Source organism: Cavia porcellus, unplaced genomic scaffold (genome assembly GCF_034190915.1).
Source record: "Cavia porcellus strain 051 isolate PalLab524CR breed Dunkin Hartley unplaced genomic scaffold, mCavPor4.1 scaffold_28, whole genome shotgun sequence".
Classification (NCBI taxonomy): domain Eukaryota; kingdom Metazoa; phylum Chordata; class Mammalia; order Rodentia; family Caviidae; genus Cavia; species Cavia porcellus.
The window spans coordinates 31,526,201-31,551,391 of NW_026947511.1; the positions used below are offsets into that span (position 1 = coordinate 31,526,201).

The 25,191-nt window shown below is 49.9% G+C and overlaps 1 protein-coding gene and 1 long non-coding RNA gene across 31 annotated transcripts in view; one reads left to right on the plus strand and one right to left on the minus strand.

Annotated features, from left to right (window-relative positions):
- Positions 1-71: 71 nt before the first annotated feature.
- Positions 72-25,191, minus strand: part of Camk2g (calcium/calmodulin dependent protein kinase II gamma) — a 61,554-nt gene continuing 36,434 nt past the window's right edge. For 2 of the 30 annotated variants that reach the window (XM_063238663.1, XM_063238670.1), the window contains 13 exons: positions 24,566-24,649; positions 24,322-24,364; positions 21,903-21,965; positions 19,910-19,953; positions 13,098-13,130; positions 10,994-11,062; positions 9,830-9,874; positions 8,466-8,514; positions 6,868-6,981; positions 4,947-5,022; positions 4,571-4,665; positions 2,558-2,802; positions 72-2,087 (listed from right to left, as the gene is read on the minus strand). In XM_063238663.1, the coding sequence (XP_063094733.1) occupies positions 2,570-2,802; positions 4,571-4,665; positions 4,947-5,022; positions 6,868-6,981; positions 8,466-8,514; positions 9,830-9,874; positions 10,994-11,062; positions 13,098-13,130; positions 19,910-19,953; positions 21,903-21,965; positions 24,322-24,364; positions 24,566-24,649 (948 nt within the window). In that variant the 3' untranslated portion in view covers positions 72-2,087; positions 2,558-2,569. Of the gene's footprint in view, positions 2,088-2,548; positions 2,803-4,570; positions 4,666-4,946; positions 5,023-6,867; positions 6,982-8,465; positions 8,515-9,829; positions 9,875-10,993; positions 11,063-13,097; positions 13,131-19,909; positions 19,954-21,902; positions 21,966-24,321; positions 24,365-24,565; positions 24,650-25,191 lie in introns of those variants that run through there. The other 28 variants (XM_063238667.1, XM_063238674.1, XM_063238668.1 and 25 more) reach the window with 20 other exon arrangements.
- LOC134473657 (uncharacterized) lies at positions 5,018-8,835 on the plus strand. The gene is made up of 2 exons (XR_010044012.1): positions 5,018-6,155; positions 6,260-8,835. It is a non-coding gene; the product is annotated as an uncharacterized LOC134473657 (long non-coding RNA).

A 25,191-nucleotide genomic window follows, 5' to 3' on the forward strand; every position in this document is an offset into this window, starting at 1 on the left:
GACTTCATAAAATGGGGTGTTAAAAACGTAAATCCCTGGCCATAACTTCCAACACCACCAGTAACACAATGGACTGTTTAAAGGTTATTTATTAAATATCTTCAGTTCAAGGTTTCATTGTAACAAAGCTATGAAGGGTCTACCAACATTCAGAACAAACACTATTTTTAAATTATTTCTATGTCATCATGCAAAAATTCTGCATCAAATGCCTTCCATTTTCTGTTTAAAAGATGATTTTTAATAGTCTATTGTCTATAGATGCTGACATTAGCCCCAGAAGGTGTAAGAATGCTAAGAAGTAGGGCTGGAGCAGCCATATGAAGCTATGGGTCTCAATGAACTCTAAGACCATGTCTTCGAGCCAACAAAACCAAACCCTGTGGTGAAGGTGTCTGCGAGCTGGTACTGCAGGCTGCAGGGCAGAAAGGGGTGAGGGCCCAGGGGCTGGGACATGCATGAGGTGCTCGAGGGGCCTGGCTAAATCCAAGCACCAGCACCCATGAATTTGCTCTCTTCTCAGCTGGCTCCAAAGTACACCTGTCACTTTTGCTTCTTCTTTTTTTTTTTTTTTTGCCTCTTCTTGAAGCTCCTGTGCCTCCTGAAGGTTTGTCTAGGGAGCTGGAGTTCACCCACCTTTCCCCCAAAGCACATGTATTTGTGCAAACAAATACACACAGTTGATCTGGGGGGGGAACCAAGGTTGTGACCAATCCTCCTCCATTATCTTCTTTGTTATCTGCTTAGGGCACGGATCTTTTTCTCTTGGAATGGAACTTCTTGAGCATAGAGAGAGACAATGAGTGTAGGAGCCTCGGCTCTGGATGCCTTTCTGGGTACATGCAGGTGAGAGGGGTGATGCCCATGCAGATTCTCCAGCAGTAGGTCTAGACTTCAGTTGGTCAGCAAAGGGGCTTCTTTAAAGAGGGCATTTCCTCTTCTTGCCAGAGCAGTCAGGTCAATCTCAGAGACTGGGGTAGAGATGGACGTGCAGCAAGGGAAGAGTAAGAAGGGAGGCAGCCCAGAGGGCAGCCTGAATGCATAGAAACAACCACCACTCTTATGCCACTGCCTCACTTCTCCGGTCCCACAGGGCACTTGGCAGAAGACCCAGGCCCAGATGAAGGTCAGCATGGGACCACCGTTGTGAAAAGGCAAGCCTAAGATGGTCCAGATAAGCACAGAAACAGAACTGCCAAAGGCAGCAAGGGGAGCCCTGACCAGGGCCTGACTCTCTCATTAAGTTAATAAGAAAACAATCATGACGCAAAGCAGCAACCCCTTCCCTTCCCAGCTGCAGGGAGCAGGCCTCAAAATCAGGGCCCACGTGCATGTGCATCCTTTAGAAATGGATGCGTGAGTGCATGTCAGACTAACATGAGGTTTCTCATCAGCTTCATAGGGGGCACACTTCTGCAGCACCAATTCTCTTCCTTTCCACCTAAATTGAACAGTACAGTAAAGTCCGGGCCCTCAGTCCTAAGGCCACTGCTTCTCAGCTGCTTTCGTAGCAGGCTGGGAGCTCTGCGTTCTCTCCCAAGTAAGTCTGTTGGCCATGGTGTTTTCATCAGCCTCATTCTAGGCGCCTATTACAGGTTCTGAAGAAGTCCACTCCTAGACCTGTGGTAAGCAGGCCACTTCAGGGGCTGTGATCACTTCACAGGCCCCAAAGCTCTGTCAGAGTCCTTGCCTGGTCCCCCTGAGTCCATGGCGGCCTGAGACCAAGCTCACCTCTTCAAGGCTGGTGGGTGAGCCTGCTGTTCATGCCAGGATGGGCGTCTCACAAACTCCTGCCTTCTTGCTGGCTCAAGGGCTATCGGTGGTTTTAAAACGCATCATGGTACGAATTCCTTTTTTTTTAAACAATCTTTTTTTTTTTTTCCTTAAATGTAAAAAACACCTCGGTACAGCAGAGACAGACACGAAGGGCGGGCGGGAGGGCTGCATGCAGGGGCGTGCATTGGCTGCTGCCGCTTTGTAATTTAATTGTTTTAAACCTCAAACGAACAGAACTGCCGCTGTCACTCAGGCCCTCCAGAGCCACTGGCTGCGAAGGTTCGACCTCCAGCTGGAATCTCCTAATGCCCCTGTCAAAGAAGACAGAACACAGTAACAAAACAGAGGACAATGAGCACGCAGATGAACTTCCAGGATATAATAAGCACATTGCACACTTGGCTATCCTGTCAGAGAAGGTGGTAGGGAAAAGCTAACATCTAAATATAGCCCTGCCTCAATCTGAGCACCTATTAAGTGATTTACTTACAGTATCTTATTTAATCCTCACAAATTCAAGAAGGTAGGCACCACCCTTCGTTTTGATGGCTGAGCAATCCGAGAAGTATCCTCCCTCTCTGTGCACACCCAATTTGAAGTTCTGGAGCCAGATTCAAGTCTGACTGGTTTCAGCTCTAATTTATAACCACACTGCCCAGCCTCTGTTATTTCTCTGGGATGAACTATGTGTCTGCCCAAGTGCCACCTCCTAGCATTCTCTTCCTTCTCGGACCCCACCTGTCCCAACCCCTCCCAACCGCCCCTCCCCTACCAGGTGCACCTGTGGCTGAGCTCACTGCAGCGGTGCGGCAGGGGCCCCTGAGCAGTGATAGTGGACATTGAGCCACTTGCCATCCCGGCGGTGCCAAACCCGAGTCTCCTCTGACTGGCTGGTGCGAGGCCGACCCTGCCCGTCGATATACTGGGTGAGACGGATGTAGGCGATGCAAGCTGCGTCCTCCCCAATCACGTGGACGTGTGGATTTAGGATGGTGGTATGGATGGGCTTGCTGTTCTTGGACAGGACTGTAGAGGGCAGGGCAGGGAAGGGGAGGTTGGAGGGTGTCAGGCTCCTTCCAGCCTGTACTGCAGTTTTCCTCCAGCAAATCATGCAGAGGATCTGCAAGCCTTTCCCCCACAGAGATCAGGATACCCAGTACATTAGTCTCAGTGACCCTCAGGGAAGAGAAATATGGGTAATGATGACAACAGGAGCTCGTCCTTTGATCAGGTGTTGACTGGGTTGGGGGTTTTACATGCATGTGCTGAATCTCTTTGTTGGTGTTACTGTCTTCATTATAAGAAGGAAATATGCCTGAGAAGATTAAGTATCTGCCCAAATCACACATTTACCCTCAGGACTGTTACAAAGCAGTATGAACTTTTTTTTCCTTTTTGTTTTTTGAGGCAGGGTCTCACTTGTAGTTCAGGCCTGGCCTTGAACTCACTCTGTAGCCCAGGTTGCCCTCAAACTCACAGGAATCTTCCTGCCTCAGCCTCCCAAGTGCTTGGAATTACAGGGATGTACCACCACACCTGACTAGATCTTTTTTTTTTTTTAATCGGTACCAGGGATCAAACTCATGACTGGGCACTTGCAAAGCAGGAGCTTATGCCGCTGAGCTAAATCCCCAGCCCCTAGATCTTTTCTTTTTTTCAAGAGTCTCTCTCTATAGTTCAGGCTGGCCTTAAACTTACTATGTAGCCCAGGATGACTTTGGCAACCCTTCTGCCTTTGCCTCTGGAGTGCAGGGATCATGGGCCTGCTCCACCACACCTAGACTTACTGTCTTTCAATCTGGTAGGCTGATGTTTGGATTTTACAAAGTTATAATTGTCCCTATTTAGGGATTATAGAGCAAAATTATTAACTCAAAACATTCAAAACTGATTTGTGACTTCAAAAGAAAAGGTATCAAAATTAAAGTCACCAAAACACCTAGCTAACACTCTCCCAGGATCCTCCAGGGGAAAGGCAAGGGAAATCTGCCTGCCGTTATCAGTACATGCTGTGCAGGCTGTGGCATTTTTATTGAATTCACATTTTAGTTCAAGTCCAGTTTTTACTCAGGAACTACAGGATACCTTCATTAAAACTAATATAAACTCTGGAATTGCTTTTGGTGAAAAGAATTACTGAGAGGGTGGAACATAGCAGAAATGCAGAGTGGCAAAATAAAACTCAGGGCAGAATGGGAAAAGGCCCAGAATAAAGTGGACATCAAAAGAAACAAATGCAGCAGTCTCAGGGAGAGGAAAGAAAGATGGGAGCAGGTGATAACCCAACTATTTATGCTCAGGGCCTTTATTCAGAGGACCCCCCTATCCAGGGTGCCTGCCTCCCCCCACAACTTCTGGTATCACAAATTACCCTGTTACTTGCTTGCACATTCTTATTTTGGTTTTAATTTCCTCTATTATGAAACCTGCAGACACAGATTATTTGCTGAGATCCTCTCAACCTAATCTCAGGGGTTTTGCAATCTGACCTGAAAAAAGGTAAGGCTTAAAGAAGTACAGGGTCACCATGGTGACCCTGACCATGGTGAGCAGCACTGCCCTGAAGCAGCTGCAGGATGAATGGGTGTTTACTGCTCTTGCCTTTGAATGGGGGTGATTTAAGACCAGCAGAAGACAAGATCAGCAGGGCAAGGACAGGGAGGCGTACAGAGCAGAATGCGCCAGGAAGGTCAAATGAGGACAAAGGCAATGGGGCAAGGTGAGGGGGAGCAAAGACCGAGGCGAAGGGATGAAGGGGCAGGCAGGAGTATATCAGCAGCACGAACCCACTCACGATTCTCAAAGTAAAACTTATGGAAATCCATCCCTTCCACGAGGTTACCAAGGGCCTCAGGTTCAAATGAAGTGAGGCCTGGGTCACAAATCTTCCTGCAGAAAAGGAAAAAAGCCTGAAGCAGGTTGTCAGACAGGGGAGTTGTACATCTTCCTGTCAGTGGAATCTGCCCCACAGCAGCCATCTAGCTATAGGCCACGCTTCAGGCTCAATCACAGGTCATCTACTGAAAGGACTCCTGGCCTAGAGGCTTTGGGTTTAACTCAGATACTGCCCAAGCCCAGCCAGCCCTTTCCCCAGGGTCTTGGCTGCTTTCTGGGGGCATAGAAGGCCTTGAGGGATGACCTATGCCTCAAGGAAATGGGTCTCTACTCACGTGTAAGCGTCAAAATCCCCATTGTTGATGGCTTCAATCAGCTGTTCTGTGATTTTAATGATCTCCTGTTTTCGCACTGTAGGAGAAAAAAATTCACCAATTTACCTGTTGGGCAACTTCTCCAATGACAGAGAGCCCAGTTCGATCCCTTAGGGTATCCCCTGCCATCGCTTTGTCAAAGACATCCCTCTTCTCTGTCTTTAAGGCCTTTTACAGAAGGAGCAAGCCTACCCCTTTCCCCATACCCTCTGTGGTGGCCAATGACCACTTCCTCTCAGAGGCACCCACTAGTACAGTTCTCTGGCCTTCACCTCCCTCTCCATCAACAACCAGGTTGCAGAAAACACTTCTCTTCAATAGTTAGGGAGTCTGGAACATCCACGAGTGCTCTATCAGTTCGTGTGACTCACCTCCAGCAGTTCACCCTGAGAAGCATCTCCCAACACAGTGGTTTCCACCCTGTCCCCCACCAGACCCCACACAACAGGAAGAGGCTTGGTCAGATCTCAAATGCTACCCTCACTCTGAGCTCTCATTCAGGGCCCAGAACCTAGCCTCGGGCAACAGCTACCCTGAGAGCAGAATCTAGTTAGGGGTGAGGAATCCCAAAGAACGAACAGAGCTCTAGGATGGACTCTAAATTCTCTTTGCCCTGCTCATCTCCTCCACAGGCTTTGCTGGGATAAGGGATCTTGGACCTGTAAACACTCCTGAAGGCCTCTTGCCAAAGGCTCTGTTTACCCTGGACAAGCCTTGGAAAAGCTGTAAATCTCACACCAGCTCTCCTGCCAGGACATGTCCCTCAGGGAAACCAAGACAAAGCTCAGACTGACAGGCAGGCAGTTCATGCCCCCGGAGCCTCCCAGCCCTTCCCACACCAAGGGACAGCTGGTGACATCCTGCTCTCATGGGCAGCTCCCATACAGGGAGTGTCGTTAAGAGAAGGGAGGACTTGAACCAAGCTTGGGCTAATCTTGACCCCCTGGACTGGCCCAGGCCACAAGCCTTCCCTTACAGGAGCAAGAGGCTGCAAGACAAATGCAAGCATCAGAACAGCGCCAGCATGGCACAGTGGGGCCAGCACAGCCAAGGGTCCCTGGTACAGGGAGCGGGCAGCACAGCCAGAGGTGCCCCCACCACTGGTCCCGGGGAGCAAGCAGCCAGTTAGAAGACCAGGGAACTCTATTCCTCTTCCAAAGAAGCAAGCAGGTAGGTTTGTCCACACAACTGTCTTGCTGTAACCCTGCCGAGCTCATCTAGAGGACCTGACCAGGGCCTGCGGGTAAAAAGGTTCATGTTCAGAAACTCCACAGGTAGATGTGGGAGGAAGAGAAGCCAAGAGGCCTCCTCTAGCACACACAGCACTACAGCTCTGAGTACCATAAACTGCCGTTGACTCTCCAAGGCATCATGTCAAGATCTATCACTTATTTTTCACAACATATGAGGTAGGTGCTTCCCTCCCTCCCCCTTCCCACTATGGATAAGCTCTGGAAAGCTAAGTCCTTCACAGCTCCTGAAGGTAGCACGGCTGGGGCTTAATCTCAGGTCAGTCTTACCCGGAACCCTTATTTGGAATACAACACGAGGCTGAGCCTCAGGGAAACCTACCCCATCGTAGTTCCTGGGCTACCGCAATTTCACCACTGTCCCCTCAGACCTGGCTTCTGCCTCTGCCCTTCTTCCTGGTTGCTGCCAAGGCCAGCCTCACTGCACAGCCCAGCTGTTTTCTGCTCCCTCCCTCCACCCACTCAAAGGTATTTCTCTGGCCCCAGACTCAGGGCCCCTGCCTGGTATTAACTGGGTCTCCAGCCGACTAAGATGGGCAGCTGGGTTGGGCTGACAGCTCTGGGGGTGATCCCTGAGGGGCTTCAGAACGAGCCAGGATTTGGAAGCCAGAATGTGCCTCCCTCACACTTACTGGCTGAGGAGCAGAGAGAAGGCTGGGGCTGCATGCCTGCAGAGGGGGCTGTTCTGTCCCAGGAGCTCCGTCCTTCAGGCACCGAGCTGCCATTCCCAGTGCGGAGCGGGGCAGCTAGCCAGCCAGGGCAGGGCAGGGCAAGGCAGAGCAGCCAAAACAAACAGAACAAGGCAGGTGAGCGAGCAAGCTGGACAGAACCCGAGCCCGGGGCGCTGCAGAGCCGGAGCAAAGTGATGTTCAGGCTGCTGTGGGCACTGGACTGCACCCCACTCCGCTGCTCCTGCCAGAGGCCTCCCAGCCGGAAGCACCAGGAAGGTGCACAGATGGACCTGGGCTTGCGGCTTCCAGCCGAGCCTTAAACAGCCTGCACAGAGACCCCTGTTCCCAAGAAGACCTTCGAGGGCCACAAGCCTGACAGCCCAGTCTAAAGGGTGTCTTCTACTCTGCCAGCAGCACCATAATTGAACTGATCTGACCTGGCTCCCAGCAACCAGGTGGCAGCATTCCTTATTACTGTATATGTTTCTGCTTTTGATTTTTGTTGTTTTGTTTTTGGCTTCCAAAAGTCCAGCGCCTCTTATTGCCCATGGACATGCTTCAGCTCGGCCCTTCAACATCCTCCGTTTCCTGTGGTGCCTGCCTCAACGTAACTTACTGAAGGCAAAAGGAACAACTCCAGGAGGCCAACTCAAAGAGGACAGAGAATACCGCTGGTAGGGCCTGCCATGCTCCCCATGCTCCAGGACACTCTGGGAAGCCCCAAAACCCAGGCTGTAGTCCTCACGGCTCACCAAGACAGCTGAGTGTGGCCTCACAGACTTACAGTTCTAACTCCCACCCACGGCCAACTCTCAGGACCAGAGTACCCAACTCATTCCAGAGGGCCTGAGAATGCCTTGGGCTTTGCTTTTTTTCTTTTGGTGCTGAGGACTGAACATGCTTTTATGTGCTCTACCATTAGGCAACATATCCTCAGTCCTTATCCGTTTTTCTGTTTTGTTTTGTGTGTGTGTGTTGGGAATTAGAACTCAGGACCTTGCATTTGCCAGGCAGGTACTGTACTGCTGAGTTACATCCCTGGCTTACCCCTTATTTACTTGTTTGTCTTTTTTTCTTTTTTTATCGGTACCAGGGATCAAACTCACGACCGCACACTTGCAAGGCAGGCGCTTATGCCGCTGAGCTAAATCCCCAGCCCCCATTATTTTGGTTTTGAAACTGAGTTTTACATCCTGGGAATTGCATTGGGAAACCAGGATGCCCTACTGGGTGCCCAACTTCTGCAGAAACCTGAGATGCCCCTGTTGTTGGACAACACATCATTATTAGCAACAGAAGTTCTGAGCCTTGGCTCCAGGAAGAGCTAATTTAACTAATCTAGACTTAGGTCAAAGAAAAAGACTTTCATTCAGCCTAGCAACACCAGACAGGGGCCTTATATCTTGGCCCATGGAAAGTTGTTTTCATGCCAAATCCTCTCCTGGCAATGAGCATCCACCAATTCCAGTTCTGAAGACAGACAAGGTAGGTGGCCCGTTGCAGTTGAGGTATTGGGGTCACAGCCGGGGTTCCTTTTCCCTCCAAGGACCAGCACCTACCTTTGAGGTCCTCATCTTCTGTAGTAGTGTTGCAGCTCTCTGTGGAGCCCTGTGGGCCAAAAAGAATGTGTTTCTATATACTCGAAGCTTGAAAGCTCAAAGGAGCAAGCAAAACAAAAGCAAAGCATTAGCTACTACAAGAAGGGCCACGAGGAATCTCAGAAGTTTCTACTTCCACCCTTGCTTTCTGAGTTATGAAGCTCTGGGCTCCCAAATGCTGTCCTACTCTTTTCCAACTCAGTACATTACCCCATGGACCCAATTACTCAACACATGAAAACCTGCAGTCACCCTTGATTCTTCTCTCTTTCCTTTATGTTCTGGTCAACTAATCTAAAATAAAATCTTTTGGTTCTAGCTGTAAAATAAATGCGGCGTCTCCTATTTTCTCTTCAATTGCACAGCTACAGTCTGAGTCCAAAGAGCCAACCCCTCACTCCTGAACTACTATAGCAGCTTTCTCTTGCCTTCTCCCTCGAGTTCTTGCACCACATCTTTTAAAGTGCGTATTTATGTTACTCCCCTGCTAAAAACTGCTAATAGTGTCTTGCTGCTAGAATAAAATGCCAAACCACCGCAGCACTTGCCTGCTTTTCCACCAGCACCACCCTCTGGCTTTTTTGTTCGTCACAACCGCTGTGCCTGACTGCAGCTCACACACATCAGGCTCAGCACTTGCAGCCTCTGCCCAGCGCACCAGGACTCACAGCCCACTCAGCTGCCTCCTTCCCACCACCAGTGAGTTGGTAGATCGGCACCGACCACTTAAAGGCCGACTCACTGTCTCTTTTCTTTGGGCCACTTTCTTCAGAGCACTTCTCACTACTGGATTTCATCTTAATTACTGACTTACTATCCTCTCCCCATTTATCGTATCATCTCTGTGAACCAAAGCCATTGGAGCTCGGTGGGCTCCTTGCACATTTACTGTTAGCGGGCACGTGATGGGTGGGGCTGTGGTGCAGTGGAGTCCTGATTACATTCTTGCCTCTGTTTTCTTTCTTTTTTTTGGTACTGGGGATCAAACTCACGACCTTGTGCTTGTCAGGCAGACGTTTATGCAGCTGAGCTAAATCCCTGGTCTCCTGCCTCTGTTTTCTTTAGCTTACATCCATTCTCACTAAATTTCACAACTCATGGAAGAAGATTTCATCATTTTCATCTCTGATTTATAAACAGGAAAAGAGAGAGGTGCAGTGTGGTTAAGCGATCTTCCCAGGCCAGAACTCAGACTAGCCTGGCTTTGGCAAACACTCAGCCTCAGGATGCAGCCTGCAGGTGTCCATCTGCAGGACTCAAACCCAGCTCAACCATCTCCTGCTGCTCCAGAAAGCAGGAAACAGGCTCAGGAGTCACTCACTCACCTTGATCCCATCTGTAGCATTGTGCACCACGGTGGTTTGTGGTTCCTGTGAGAGAAAATAGAAATAACCCTCCTGATTGGGGACAGACCTATAGTCCTTCCCTGAAGGATCCCACCATCACCCAAATATCCCCCAGAGAATCTATGATGAGCCCAGCCCACCAGTCATTCCCTCGGGATAAATAATCCTGGTGCAAGTGGGGTCTTGGGGAGCCAGGAAGCCCTGGACTTAGGTGCTACCACCGGGTGCTAAGCAGCAGCCTGGTGAAAGCAGGTGCTTGGGGAGCCGAGAGCCTCTGTCCTTGATTCCTACTGGTTCTAAGGGCTTTTTCTGCACCGAGGGCCCATGAGATTAGTACATAGAGAAGCCATGGGACTCAGAGAATGGGCAGGGTCCTGACAACACAGTTCATCAGGGGTACACAGGTGGCAGGGACACAGGGAGAGCAGAATGATAAGGTTTCCCACAAAGACTCAGGGTGTCCTCTTTGCAAGCTGAACCCAGGGAGCTGCTCCCTTTGCCCACCTCTTGCCTTCTCTGATTGGTCCTTAAGGTTCTGCAGGAAGCAAAGGGTGTGGCAGGCAGATCACCTTTCCCTCTTTCCCAGTTACCCACTGCTAACTCCCTAGTTAGCCTCGCTCTGGTTAGAAGCAGCTCTCAGACAGCGCCCCCTGGAAAAGCCTTGAGCGAATTCAGACAGATAGGGCTCCCTGGAACCCGAGAGACTTCAGCACCGTCAGACATGGAGGGAGGCCCCAGCCCTCCTTCTGTTCTTGCCATTGGGAAGAGACCGATGCAGGTTCTACAAGGCCTCCAAGAACTGAGTTGTGGGTCCCAAGAAAGAGCCTACCCTCTCCTTTATGAAGCAACGCATCTTTCCAGCACTCAACCAAACCCACTGGGGCTCTTGCTGGCGCTGGGAGATTTGGCTGAGATCCCTGATCATTCTTCCCCCACAACAGCAAAAGGAGCAGGAACAGTGAGTGGTTCTGCCATGCAGGACAGAGCATGGTCGAGCAGGACAATGAAGGGCAGCACGCAGAGCAGCCTGTTCTATAAGGCTCAGAAGAGGAAAGAGGCTAAGGAGTCCTGCAGGGGAGGGCAGGAGGGAAGGGGAAGGGGGCAGCCAGGGGCAGAGGCAGAAAAGCTGTAGTCAGGAGGTACCATGGCCGTCTGCAAGGGCGCAGGCTCTTGGGCCGGGCTTACGAGACTGTTTTTGTTGTTGCTCTGTGGCTGAGACAAGAAAACAGATGGTTTAGTTCCTCCTGTGTCACCAAAGCCATGCAGGTTCGACTCCCAGACCTCCCTGCCCCCTGGCCTAGCCCAGAGGAGCTAGGTCTGAGTAGCCACCAGACCACTCTGCAGATAGGTGCCATGGCTGGAGAGATGATCAGAGTAAGGACGCATTTGGAAGGGTCCCAGAGACCCAGCTCTGGAGGCATCCTCAAGATGGGACCAGATGAAGGCTCATTTTAAAGCATCTCTCCAGAAATCTCTGCTATGCCAGGTGCTATACCATTGCACAGTCATACCTGACCAAAGAAGCTCAGGATCTTTTTCCCACTTTACAGGTGAGAAAGACAGCCACTGATAAGGGAACAGAACAAAATTTAGAAACTTTGGCTCCCCTATCTGTAGGCAATCTCCTGCTGCCCAGCTGCCTGGCACCAACATTTCCTTTCCAAAAATACTGGCTTGGAGCCTGATCTGAAGAAAAAAGAGGCAGAAGAGAGAGAATACCTGACCTAGGAGACGGTGTCAGGGAGGAAAGGGAAAAAATTCAACTCTGGGTTCAAAACACATCCATGGGCCCTGCGGAGCAGAGATAGGGCGATGCCGATCACCTGCCTGATAAATCTTAGGTTTGATCGACTGCAAATAAGGGCAGGGCTCCATGGAGGGAGAGGTAAATCTCATGGGGGCTGGGGCTGTGCTCCAGAACCCAGGCCCCAGGAAACAGCAGGCTGCCAGGCAGGCAGGCAGGCCAACATTCCTAACAGCAGCTCCACCACCAGGGACATCTTGCCTTTCAAAACATCACAGAATGGCAGAGCCAGGCAGGGAAGTGGGGAGGCTGGAGAGGAAGAAAGGAGGCCAATCTCCAGGGCAGGAAGCCATTATCGATGCTCTCTGTCTTTTACGATTCCCTAACCAGAGGACGCAGTCTCACTAGGTGTCCCAGGGGAGTCTCAGCCACTGAGCAGCCTGATGCCTGCAACTTCTTCAACAGGCAAAGAGACAAATGTGTGGCTGCTGCCTCTGTGCAGGGCATAATGAGGACATGCTGACAGCTAGAACGTGCTCCTTCTCTGCTAGGGGACACACACAAGGCATCCAGACTGCTCTACATCCTCCCTGGAGGCCTCTTGGACCAGACCTAACACTATCCATCTCCAAACTCAGGGCTATTCCTGGAACCCTGAGCCAGGTGCCACGTGCTGAAGACTCCAATGAATTCTCTGCAGGCTGAAGTGTCTTTACAGGAGCCAGCATGTGGGCCCAAACCCAGGTGAGCTGTTTCTTCCATTCTCACTGAGAGAGCAAAGCCCTCCTAGCTCAGCAGCTGACGATCCCCTCCTGTTCAGGGCTGATGGATACAGGCTGTCCTGCTCATGAAGCCCGGCTGATACCAAGACCTTTGCAGGGGACAAGGACTCCAGAGTGCCTATAAAGCCACAGAAGTTCAGGGTGACACCCAAGTGACCCCACCTTTGATTTCAATGGACAGTTTCATGATGACTCAGATTGCCAAGTTCCCCTTGGTGCCTTGTGTTCCAATCTGTTAGCTGAACCCAGCTAGAGAAGGGGACTTGCCCAGAGGAAAAGCCAGGTGAGCAAGGCTCAAGCTGTAGCCTACAGTCCACCCTCTGCCCACCACTGCTGCCCACAGGTGTAGATCTGTGTGCAGCAGCTGCACATGTCACAGGAGCGTTGCCTTTTTTCCTAAGTGCCAGTGAGTGAGGGTCTCCCTGAGTTGCCACCTGGCCCTGAGTCCTTGCCAGCTTCACTCCCTACCCTGGCCTGTGGGGAGCTATCCAACCTCCACAGCAGGCGGTGCCGTTCCACACCTTCCGAAGCCCGCACGTGAGGCCCTGGGTGACCTTGGGCAATGGCCCCCGCCTGGCAGGACAGGCCACACCTGCCCACACGGCACAGACATGCAGTGAGAATGAGTGAAGCGCGCGCACATGGCAGAATGGGTCTGCGTGGCTGGCAGGCGGGTGCAGGCAGCATGAAGTGGGCTGATGGGTGGGCAGGCAAGGCTCACCATTAGGTGCACGCTGGAACTTGACTTCCTTTTCTGGACACACCACAGCAAAAGGGAAAGAGAAGGGGAAAGAGGAGGTAAGAAGAGAAGCACAGAGACACTGCAGGTTAGTGCCCCAGCATGGGCTCTGCATTGTGGGAGAAAAGAGCAGAAGAAGGAGACCTGCAGTCCAGCACCAGAGGGATTAACACAGCACAGAGACCCACAGGTGCACCCTCTCCAGGCCCTGGCAGGAAGAATTCTGTGAGTTCAAACACAGCTTTAGTGTATTTTGAGAAGTCTCAGCCTTGCTCAGAGAAAGCTGCTTAAGGAGATTAAGTCACCAGTCCATGAGGGCAACATCTGGCGGCTGCCAATTTACAGGTTTGGTTCACAAGATTAGTGCAACTCAAAGGGTCCGTCTCCAATTTGAGTGAGCAGCTCCCAGGTAAGCAGCAAAAGCATCTACAGACCTTCCTTGGCTTCAGTCACGTATGACTTCAACCCAGAACTTGCTGTACCTCTAAACTGTTGGGCTTCTGAAAATGATCTCACAGTTAAATTTTGGCATCTCCTTCTTTGTTGGGATGGCCACGTTTGTTTAAAAGATCTGACTGTTTGACCGTAGTCTGTGCTTACTAGGAAATGGAGTGGCAGGAGTGCTGGTGATTAAAAGTGCAGTGATCAAGATGTCAGCCATGGGGAATGTTGAAAGCAATGATTTTTTAGCCTCAGCTAGATGCTCATGGACTTTACATCCAGCTGTGAATTGAGCATCAAAATAAAGGCCACATGTGCACTGAAAATACAGCTTCGTGGACTGTGTCTAAAAGTGAAGGGGAATTACAAACTATAATAACTTCACTGGGAGACAAGAGTTCTCTTGGAACAACAGTCTTGTCAGTTGTTTGACCTTTGCTTTTGCTTTTTGTGGTACTGGGGATTGAATTCAATGCCTCGTGCATGGTAGGAAAGTGCTGTACTACTAAGTCCTCAGCCCTGTGGTTTTGACTTCTGTACGTGCATTTAGCAACATCAACAAACATCCAAGGCTGTTCTGGACACAGTAAAATGTTTCTGCCCTCTAGAGGCTAACATTCCACTTTCAAAACATTTTAGGAAATGTATCATAATCAAAGGAAGAGGGCTGCAGCTATTTAAAAGAACAGTCCATAATTTCGAATTTGGAAAGAAAAATAAGTATGATTAGGTTTCTTTTGTATTAGCCTTTGGAATGTGCTCAAATACACAATTTTACTTCCAAATTATCCCTCAGGAAGAGGGTGTTAGAGGGGCCTTTTGGCATCTGCCTGTAATCCCAGCACTCGGGAGACTGAGGCAAGATTGCCAGAACTTTGAGGCCAGGTTGGCCTACATAGTGAGTTCAAGGCCAACCTAAATTTTATAGAGATCCTGTCTCAAAAAAATAAAAAGAGGGTGTTGCCTTATACTCAACCCCATCTACTGTCCTGTCTCCTTACCCCTTACCCAGAGTGTTAATGCTTTAAAGGAAGGTCTGAGTGTTAAATATCCTTGTTAGCTCCGCACCACCTAGCAAAATGCCTTACAGGTAGCAACATGTCAACTAGGAGTGCTGCTCCCACCTCTGCCAGGCTCCGGCAGAGCGCAGGTTTCTAACTTGCACGGGGTCACCCTGGCACTCACTCTGCAGGCACAGTCTGGCTTCTGGGGATTGTCAGAAGCTGGCTGGCAAGGCCACTGCAGCTGTTTTCACCTTCCTGCCCCTCACCTTAAGCAGACCTTCAGCTGTCTGCTTCAACAACATGGCAGAAATGCTCTCTATCTGAATGGTCCCACAGGGAAACTTAATCTCAGCCTTTACTCCTCCGAGCCATTTCCCAGGCTAGTACACATCTTTGAGTTTCTTTCTCCATCTTTTCAGGGCTTTGCCCTCAGCCAGGCATAGCCGGGCTCCTTCTTAACCAGCATGCTGCAGTGTTGTTTAAACATCAGATCACTTTGAAAGAACCGTGTCTCACTTTTACATAAAAACTACATACATGGATTTTAAATTTTATATTGCAAAAGGGTTCAAATCTCCTTTCCATAATTAATTGTCTCCATACTTAAATATTCAAACAGTAGTTAAGGAAACCTTTTTTTCTTGCCTGCTTCCTGGTTGGTTTTTTTTTTTTTTTTTTTTTTTTTCCTTAAAGCTTGGATGGCATTTCTAGCCTAGGACTAACAGAATGCCAAGCTGTCCTAGACAAGGGGCCACTTGGAGCTTAAAGCATTTGTGGCCTCTTTAATCTTGTCCTCAGAGGTGGCTCTCCCTTTTCTACTGCCTGAGTCACTGGTATACCCTCTTCAAAGAAACCTAAATGGAACCCAAAGTCCCCAAAATCAAGAGCACAAGACAAGATTACTGGTCAAAGCCATGGTAGTGCTTTGAGCACTTGCAGAAAGCTTCTGAACAGCAGGACACCTGCCTAGGCGTGCTCAGCAGACGAGAAGGATCCAAACGCTGAAAGCCCAGCACCTCTGAGCAGCTTCACAGACTTCACTCACAGCACGGATTGCTGCCCTACGCTTCGTGAGAGCCTAGGAAGGTCCACTTCACACTCTGCTTAACACTCAAGACCCCACTGCGAGCTCTTTCATGTAACCACACCATTAACTGCGTTATACCTGTTCCTGAGTTTAAAAGGAACAGATACATCACAGACAAGGGAAAACAGAGACGATGGAAAAAACATCTGAACTATTACTGATCTTCTAGTCTCTTATCTTATACAATTTAAAAATATCTTTATGCAGGGCCTGTAATCCCAGCACTGTCCTAGCACTTGGGAGGATGAGGCAGGAGGATTGCTGTGAATTCAAGATTGGCCTGGGGGCATAGTGAGTTTAAAGCCAGCCTGGACTACACAGCTTGATCCTGTCTCAAAAAAACACACAAATAAACCAACCCCCTAAAAAAATCTTTATAAACTATATTCAATTTTCTGTCCTACTTAAAAATAAATTATTTTCATTTAAAGAATATTTTGACTTACTGATTATAAAAAAGCGGGGGAAGTACTGTACAGAAAAATACATTAAAAAAAAAAATCAACCTAGCCAGGTGTGATGGCTCATGCCTGTAACCCAGCATCTGGGAGGCTGAGGCAGCAGGACTGCTGGATTATATAGCAAGACTCTCACTCTCAAAAGTTTGCCCCCATCATCCAGTGAAGTTATAATAAATACTTCAGTAAGCTTTAGGTTTTTTTTCCTCTGCCCACATATTGTAGAGTAAATATTTACAAAATCATTATATTTTTAAAACAAAATACAGGTAAACCAGCTGTGGTGGCACACACCTGCAATTCCAACCCTTGGGAGGCTGAGGCAGGAGGATTGCCAAAAGTTTGAGGCCAGCCTGGGCTACGTGAGCTCAAGGCTAACCTGAACCTTATAGTGAAACCTTGCCTTAAAAAACAAAACAAGGGAAAAAAAAAAAACAAAAAAAAAAACAAGGGGCTGGGGCTGGGGATTTAGCTCAGCGGCATAAGCACCTGCCTTGCAAGCGTGCGGTCGTGAGTTCGATCCCTGGTACTGGTAAAAATACAAAAAAACAAAACAAAACAAAAAACCAAAATACAGATAATAATGTATTTCTTTATACTCTTATGTTTTTCACTTAATGTAAAACATTTCCCCATTAAATTTTTTACTTAATATAAAACATCTCTGTCATTACAGTCATGAAAATGAACAACTTTATAAGTATATTAAGTGCATTTCCCATAATTATCTAGTCAATTCCATGCTAGCTTTCAAAACTGTCTCCAGTTTCATGACAATTATAAGTAATGTCATGGTGAACATCTTTCTGCATTCAGCTATTTCCTATTTTGAATTATGCCTTTTGGAAAGTAATTATAAAAACTACTAGAAGAAGTATGAAGTAAAAAGCTATGTGGTGCTGCACACCCGTTATTCCAGTTACCTGAAAGGCTGAGGTAAGAAAATCACCAAATTCAAGGCCAGCCTGGACAACTTAGTGAGACCCTATCTCAAAATAAAATAACCAAGCGTGCTTGCCTAGTATGTGCAAGGTCCTGGGCTCAATCCCCAGATCATACAAAGGAGCATAAGCAACACATCTCGCTTCTAGAAAGTTGTTCTACGTTTGCTGTCCAGATCTACCTCATTTCCAGATGGTCAATTCACCCTTCATCACCTTTCTGCAAGGCTTTAGGGGGATTCTTATTTGTTAGAGAAACTGTTCAATAAAAAGAATTCCCATTATACCTGCTGTAAGTATTTTCCCAGCCCATCTGTCACTGGCCTTTTAATTTTGGATATTCCCATGTTAACCACCTGCTTCCTGGCCTCTGGTCCCACCATGCTACTGAAACTTTTCTTCTCAAAAGAGAATAGCATTAGGTGCTCCTCCTGAACACACGTCAGGAGCCAGATACACACAGGGCTACCTGCCTCCCAGTTCCAGCTAAGGCCATTTATTTATCTAATGGTTCTATCTAAGCCTGGGTGGGCTTCTCCTCAGTGCTCTTGTAGCATCTGACACTGCTACACATTTCTGGTCTCCTATCTCTGTTCTTCCTCACGTCCTTTGCTGAAACCTCTTTTTTCAGCACTCCAACTAACCCCCAAATTTTGTTTCTTTTGAGACAGGGTCTCACTATGCCATTCATGCTGGCCTTGAACCCACCATGATCTTCATGTCTAGGCCTCTGTGTGCTGGGATGACAGGCGTGGCCACTGTGGTCAGCTTTATCAGATTCTGAAACCCTTCAGATGTTTTAGATTCATAGAGAGGAGGCAGAGGGTTAAAATTTACTGGTTGGTTCTGTCTCCCACTCAAGCCCTCTAGAATCTAAATTCCAGGCTATGCTCTGGAATCTGTATATTTTTAATTAGTTCCTTTCCTTGTGCTAATCTTTAATCAATTACACTAGACATTCATCTCTGGCACCAGCATCTTGACATGTGCGAGAAATGTCTTTTTTTTTTTTCTTTTCTTGCAATGCAAGGATCAAACCCAGGGCCTTGCATATACCAGGCAAGTGCTCTACCTCTACCTCTGAGCTGCATCCCCAGCCTTACCCAGCTGTATTCTAGACATTTCTCTACCATACGTCCCATGTTCCAGTTAGGCAGAGGACATTAATATGATGAGAATTCACAAAAATGTTTTGTGGTCTGCAGGTTACAAAATACAATCTCACTTTAAGAAAAAATACATGTAAATATTTAACTGAAAAGTGTTTCTGCCTTGCCCTCCCCTCCAATTTCATACCCTAGAGGCAACCCTTGAATTGGTTCCAGTCTGGCCATCACCCTCTGCTTTCTCAGGGGACCTTTCTCACACAGGCTTCCTGGCCTGAACCACCCACAGTCAGAAGCAGGGCTCAGCTGATTTCCAGCATGCCCATTTTCCTCTTCTGAAGCCCAGATGGAAGCTCTGCCACCTCCCCTGCCTCCTCTGGTGTCCCTCAGAACTGTGTGTGCTGCTAGACCCCTGGCAGGTACGCCAGACACTCTGTGAAGATGGATTCATTTAACTTCCTCCCCAGGTAGAAATATCCAAAATTTCACGCCAAAGAAAACCGGCCCCTTTTCCTGACTTGGCGCTGCCTAGCTAGCTTGTGCCCAGAACCAGGCGGCTCCCAGCCCCCCTCTATGTGAGCAGGAGTGTGCGGAGCCCAAGCTGCCCTCACAGGCAGGACACAGGCAGGCATGCAGAGACAGAGCAACGGCGGGGAAGGAACGGGCATACGTGTGCACCTCAGCTGTGGACCCAACATCCTGGGGATAGGCCCCTCTCAAGTTTTTGCTGGAGAGTTGGATAATCTCCTGATTCAAGTTCTCTGTGGTGTAAATCACAGGCTTCCCAACAGCGTGAGTGTCCCAGTGCCAGGACCCTTGCGCCTCCAAGGCATCTGCTCTCGTCTTAGGGCCTATGGGGGCCCCTCTTCAGCTTTCTTCACCAGCCCGGCAGCCCCTCTAGGTAGGGCTTTCTGCAGGTTGCTTTAGGTCCCTGGTTCCTGCTCTTGTCCAAGGCTCAAAAGAAAGGCTCCCTTTCTAGATGGGAACGAGCCATGATACACCATGCCCTTGCCCTTTTTCTGAGTAGCCTGTCCTCCAGAAAACTGAAGACACTGTCACTTAGTGATTCTACAGATTCTGAGTGTTTTACAGGTAAGGAAAAATACCCAAGGATAGTGGCTTCAGGTTGCATCCCTGTAACCACCTAGGCACTTCACGGTCATTTAATTAAAAGGGGTGGAGCTTTTAAAAGAAAAAGGGAGGGCCGGGGATATAGCTCAGTGGTGTAAGTGCCTGCCTGGCAAGCACAAGGTCCTGAGTTTGATTCCTGATACAAAAGTAAATAAATATCAAAAAATAAAAATAAAAAAGAAAAGAAAAAGGGGGGCTGGGGAGTGATGTATGCCTGCAATTCCAGCACTAGGGAGGCTGAGGCAAGCGGAATGCCATGAGTTAAGGCCAGCCTGAACTACGTATCCAGAACCTGTCTCAAAAACGAAACAAAAAACAACAACAAAAACCCCAACAAATAGAAAAGATTAACCAAATGGCCTCAAAACCGCAGAGTCAAGCCCTGGAGATGAATGAGACCCGTGTGTGGCAGTCAGGTTCAGAATAAGCTGATGGGTTCCACCAGCCAGGGCCAGGAGAGGCCTCTCCTGCTTCCCTCTCAGGCCAGTGGAACCTGCTGTTCCAGGCACAGAGCCTTCTGGCATAAAGCAGCGTAGCAAAGATAAGAAGGTTCCCCAGGGCAAGAGGAGCAAGTAGCCACTGGTAGAGAGGCCAGTCTCTGGGCAAGGGGCTGGAGAGACGCCTACCTTGACACCACCATCCGACTTCTTGTTCAATAGGCTTTTGGCAGCTGTGGAAACAAAGAGGAGAAAGTCAGGGCTTCTGCATTGTACCGGCTCCCCAACCTGAAATCTGGAAGCCGGATCTGCAAGAGACTGCTGTGTCCGACAAGGCGCCTGAAAGAGGCCCTTCCCAGGAGCCTTCCGCAGGAAAGGAAGCGCCTCCGGAGCACATCGGGACCCTCCAGGCGGCACCCCAGGATGTTCTCTGCTGGAAGGAGGCTCAGTGGACACAGATACCCTGTACTTGGGAGAAGAAACCACGTTCTGTACTGATGCTGCCTGGGGCCCAGGGCAAAAGCCGGGGGGCTCCATACCTAAATGCCACAGAGGTTCTCTGCATGGCCACACTCATAGGATGCAAGACATCTCCGGAGCGTTCTCAAGAGACAGAGTGCCACAGTTCATGAAGGAGACCAGACGGAAGGACAGACACAGACACAGAAACCAGGACCACCTACAGGAGGGTGTTGCCAGGGGGTGAAGCCTTCTCCGGGCAGGACCTCACCAGGTTTGCTGGGTCCTAGCTGCCACCCTTTACTCAAACTTTCTGGACCCCTGAGCAAGGAGTGGGCAGAATAATCAGCTGTCAAATAGGTTCTATCCAGCCAGAGTGAAGCTCAAGGCTCATGAGCTCTGCACCAGAAGGCTAGTTGCACCAGACAGCCACAAAGGCTGCGGCAAGGCAGCAGACAGTGCTGGGGAATCCTGGGAGACACTGAGAGATGGGGTCAGCTCCCAACAGTCCGATCCAACTGCACTGCCCTGGCTTTGTGTCTTGGTTCCCCCACTTGCTAGCTGCATAACCCTAGGTGAGATACTTAGTCTCTCTCAGTCTCCGTTTGTTCTTTAATCTCTGAAGTGGGGTAAAACAGGATGAGATCACAGGATATTTAGTGGAATTCAATAGAACAATACTTGAAAGCCACTCATGGGGTGCTGCATAAATGAAAGTACTCATTAACCACTGTTATCATTCTTGCTGCCACCCTTTGCCCTTCAGGGGGCTGTTCCTGCCAGAGCTGTGTTTCATCTTTCTGCAGTGAGAACAGAGGTCCTTTCATCACAAGATTCTGGTTCCAAAAACATGGCCTTTGGTCCTATCTCGAGTCATGCCACATTTTAAAATGACTTCTTTTAAAAAACATGTTTAATTGTAAGTCTAACCAAAAGCCTGATTGAAGGCTTTGCAAACGTCAGTCAGTTTTCAACTCTGGGGGCCCACCAGCATTACCTGGGGGAGCTTTTAAAAAAATACCTGTGCCTGTCCCAATGGTTCAGGCCTCTGATTTCACCAGTCTGGTGTGGGTCCCTGCATGGGGGTGGGTTACGAGCTCCCATGCTGTCTTATACAGGCAGCGTCCTGTGCTCCCACCATTCCTGGTCTTGTGTGTTGCCAGGCTGTTTGTTTTCCCCTTTAGAGAGGAGACGCTAAGGCCGGGAGGGGGGGGCAGGGGGGCCCACAGGACTTGCTCAGGGTGTGGCAATGCTAGGATTCAAACCCAGGGATGGCTGACTCCGAGTCTGCTGCCTTCCACAGCCGTTCAGATCTGGCGGCCTGCAAACACCAGACTTCACAATTTTGGGGGGCCTGGCTTTCTCTGGGGGGGTCTTCAACAGTGCTGCTGATTAGTCCTAGCACTGGGTGGCTCCAGGCCACACTCAGGACTCATGGAAGGACAGGCCCTCGGCCACTGGAATAAAGGCTCGCCTGCCCAGCTCCATGTCCCCAGGCTGTTGCCTCCTGAGAGCTGGCAAGTGCCCAGCATGCATGGCTGGTTAGGGGCTCCATAACACCAATGCGCTCGCAGATGCCAAGTTAGGTGGTCCGTATGTCATGCCCATCTCAGCCCGCAAGCATAGGACTCGCCTCCCTCGTGAGTGGGCCTGGCATGCTGGCCCTCCTAGTGGGGTGGCAGGGAGCCGAGGCAGGCGGTCAGGGAGGACTCATGCCACATACCTTGCCCGGCCAGGCCGGCGGCGCTCGCGGCAGGCGAGGCGGGGGCGGAGCTCTGCCTGCCAACTGAGGGGATACAGTCTCTCAGTGCACAGAGCTGCCGCAAAGCCACAGGGGCCCATCAGCAGCGAGCATGCCCCAGCGCGAGGGCCCAGGCGGCATGGCCAAGCCAGCCGAGCTGGGGGAGCAGGGGCGCCAGGGGCAGGCCGATGGGGCAGGTGCAGCCAGCCCTACAGCAGTCTGGGGCTTGAGAGAACCAGGCCTAGACAGGACACCAGGAGTTTCAAGCCTCCGCTTGGCGGAAATGGCTTTGGTGCTTGTTCTGTGACCACCACAGGCAAGGGTCACAGGTAAAGCCTGATTTGGTGGGAGGCAGGTGCTCTTTCTGGGTTACAGGGTCACCCATGCTTAAGGCTATGAGGACACTGGGCCCTATGTCAGACTCTCCCTTTCTGGGACCTAAGTGAGTCCATGATCTCAGAGTTGGGAGCACAGAGTGGCTCCGCCCTCCCCACGTTCCAAACAACAGGGAGGCAGCGCTCAGGCATGCTCCTCAGAAACACAGGCCTTCTCCCTCTGAAGGGAGGTGGCCGTGAGAGGCGGCTATTCTCAGCCTGCATTTCACAGGTGTGCGGAGGGTGGAGATGCCCAAGAAATGAGCTTCTCAAAAGAACAAAAGCTGCCAGGGTCACGCGTCCAGGGGGCCCTGACTTTATGCCGAACAAAGCTAACACAGGCCAGGGCTAAGCTGCACAGGTGCTTTTCCTTCTTGGTGACACCTGTAGACAGCAACTTCTGTGTCCGCCCCTGTCCACGGCCAGGGAAAACTGGCTACACTGGAATGCTTGCAGCACCTTTTTTTTTGGCCTCCTCTGACCCAGAGCACACTGAGCTCAAAGACCAGATGAGGTCTGGGCAGCAAGGACAGGAGGCTCTTTAGGGATGAAGTAAAGGGTTTGTCTTAGAGAGGGCCCGATTTCCTAAAACCAGGACAGCAATTTCCTGAAACAGAGCAGGGGCTGATATGGGGCCAGGCCACTGGATAGGACACTTGCTACTGATTGGCCAGGCTAAAAAAGAAGCAGGAGTCTGTCTTCACAATTCTTCATTCAGGAGAGGACAGATTACCTCTCTCAGGGTGACAGAAAAATGTCCTTGAGTGTCTTGTAGAAAGGGTCTTAAACCCAGAAAGCAGAAGCTGCAGTGACTAAGAGGACAAGCAGCAGCATGGGGCCGGAGCTCTGTGTCTGTGGGAGGCAGCCCACTGCTCACTTGTGCACCCTTCCATGAGGGCAGGAGCTCAAGTATCCCCGCATAGGTACCCAAAACAGAAGGACCTCCAAGCCAGAGTCACAGGGGATGGGCCCGGAGGCGGGACATTCCCTGGTTCCCTATCCAGGGCTGACATCTTGAGGCCTGTGGTTCTTTGGGCTGGGGTTTAAAAGCCCAAGGCCTTCCTGCCTGTGGCTGCTTCTAGGTCAAGGCCCTTGGGTTAGCTGGAACAGCACAGCTGAGCCCGGGTGACTCAAGCTGAACAGAGCCACCCCTGCCCAAACTGGCCACCCACTCTGGCCAGTGGCTGGTGTCCCCGCACAAGCCCCTCTCCAAGGCGGTGCAGGAGGAAGCAAGGGAGGGAGTCTGTTAGAGGAGGAGAAAGGAGTCTTAAACCAAAATAGCGAGGTTAGAGGGAGGGAAGACGGGCGATGGCAAGCTTGGTGGTTAAGCCTTGACATTAGTCTTCCTCAGAGGGGCCTCTGTGCTCCCAATTGAGGGCAAACAATGATAGGGGTGCAGGTGAGAGCGGGGTCAAAGGGCAGTGGAGTGTCTTGCATCTTAAAAAGAAATGTCAAGTGTTGATTTACAAATTACTGATTCCCAACTCTCCCAATTCCTTGTGCAAATTTAATCGAGTTCCTTTCTCTTCACCTGCTGGTCTTTGTTCACTTTTATAGCTAGTGTCACAGGGAATATTTTAAGTGTGGGCCTCTGTAGAAGGTTTAAAGACCTGGAGTAATTTCTATTAGGCATCTCTACTTGGACACAATGAAGGGATCATCCTAACTGGTAGCAATCAAAAAGACTTACTATACCTCATCTCTTTCCTCCAGCACATCCTCCAATACCCTAGACTGGCCAAAATCTTAAAAGAGCTGAGAGTCTTCAGAGAATTAAATAAGAATGCACAGGGAGCAGGCACGCTGGAGGCTGAACAGGCTACTCCTTGGGAGGGTCTAGGGAACAGAATTCATAAATCTGAGCCCAGGCATAGGCTGTGCACCCTCCCACCAAGACTCTCAGAAACAGAAGCCCCTCAAAACAGGATCTCCATTCATCCCGCTCGAGGAGCTACCTGACAACTAACTCCTCCATTCCTGCCCCACTCACCTCGGCTGAATTAAGGCACACAGCTGGGAACACATACCTGAAAAGTTCCTGGAGACAAGCATGGTCGTGAGGATGGCACCCTGGGGAAAGAGGAGAGTCCTGTGAGTTTGGCTGGACTCGAGGAAGGGCTAACCCAATTTAGGCTAAGGCAGTTCCTAGCTAGACTTGAAGACATTAGTTTGCAGGCACCTCTGACACACAGCTTCCCAGCCTTGCTCTAGCCAAGAGGGGAGCTTCCTTCTGTGATGGGCTGGAGCCTCAGCATAAAAGACAAAGCTCACCTTCAGTTTCCTCCGGGCATTGAACTTGCGCAAGCACTCCACGGTCTCTTGGCGGTGCATCATAGAGGCCACGGTGGATCGTTGCTGGAAATCAAACAGATAGGGCCATGAGCCCCCAGCCCAGATGCTCCTTTATATTTGCCTTAGTACTGACCCCCCCAGAATAGCACTGAAGATGAAATAATATCACAGATATGAAAAAGCTTTTAGAATAAAGTCATTGCCATAAACTCAAGGCTAAGTCAGGATGATCTGAATGTGAAGACACCAATAGCAGATACTAGATAACAGCACTGCAATCTTTGGGCAAAGGAGACTGCGCATGGGAGGGAATGCACTAATTGCTGTGATCCTGGCTCAGTGACTGCTTCTGCAACTGTGTACTGAACACCTGCTGTGGCCCAGACTGCACAGTGAGGAAAAGGCTGGTTCCTGCTCTCCGTGCAGAACACACACACCTCCCAAGAGCTCCCCTGACCCAGCACAGTCCTGAATGAAGCTGTGATCTGAAAGGCTAAGGATCTGTGCCTGGAAGCATCAATTCTTTCCATCATTTTGGACAAAAATTTTCTTCACTGTATTCTCTGCTAACTTCCCTGTTTCCTTCTACCAGAAATGGTCCACAT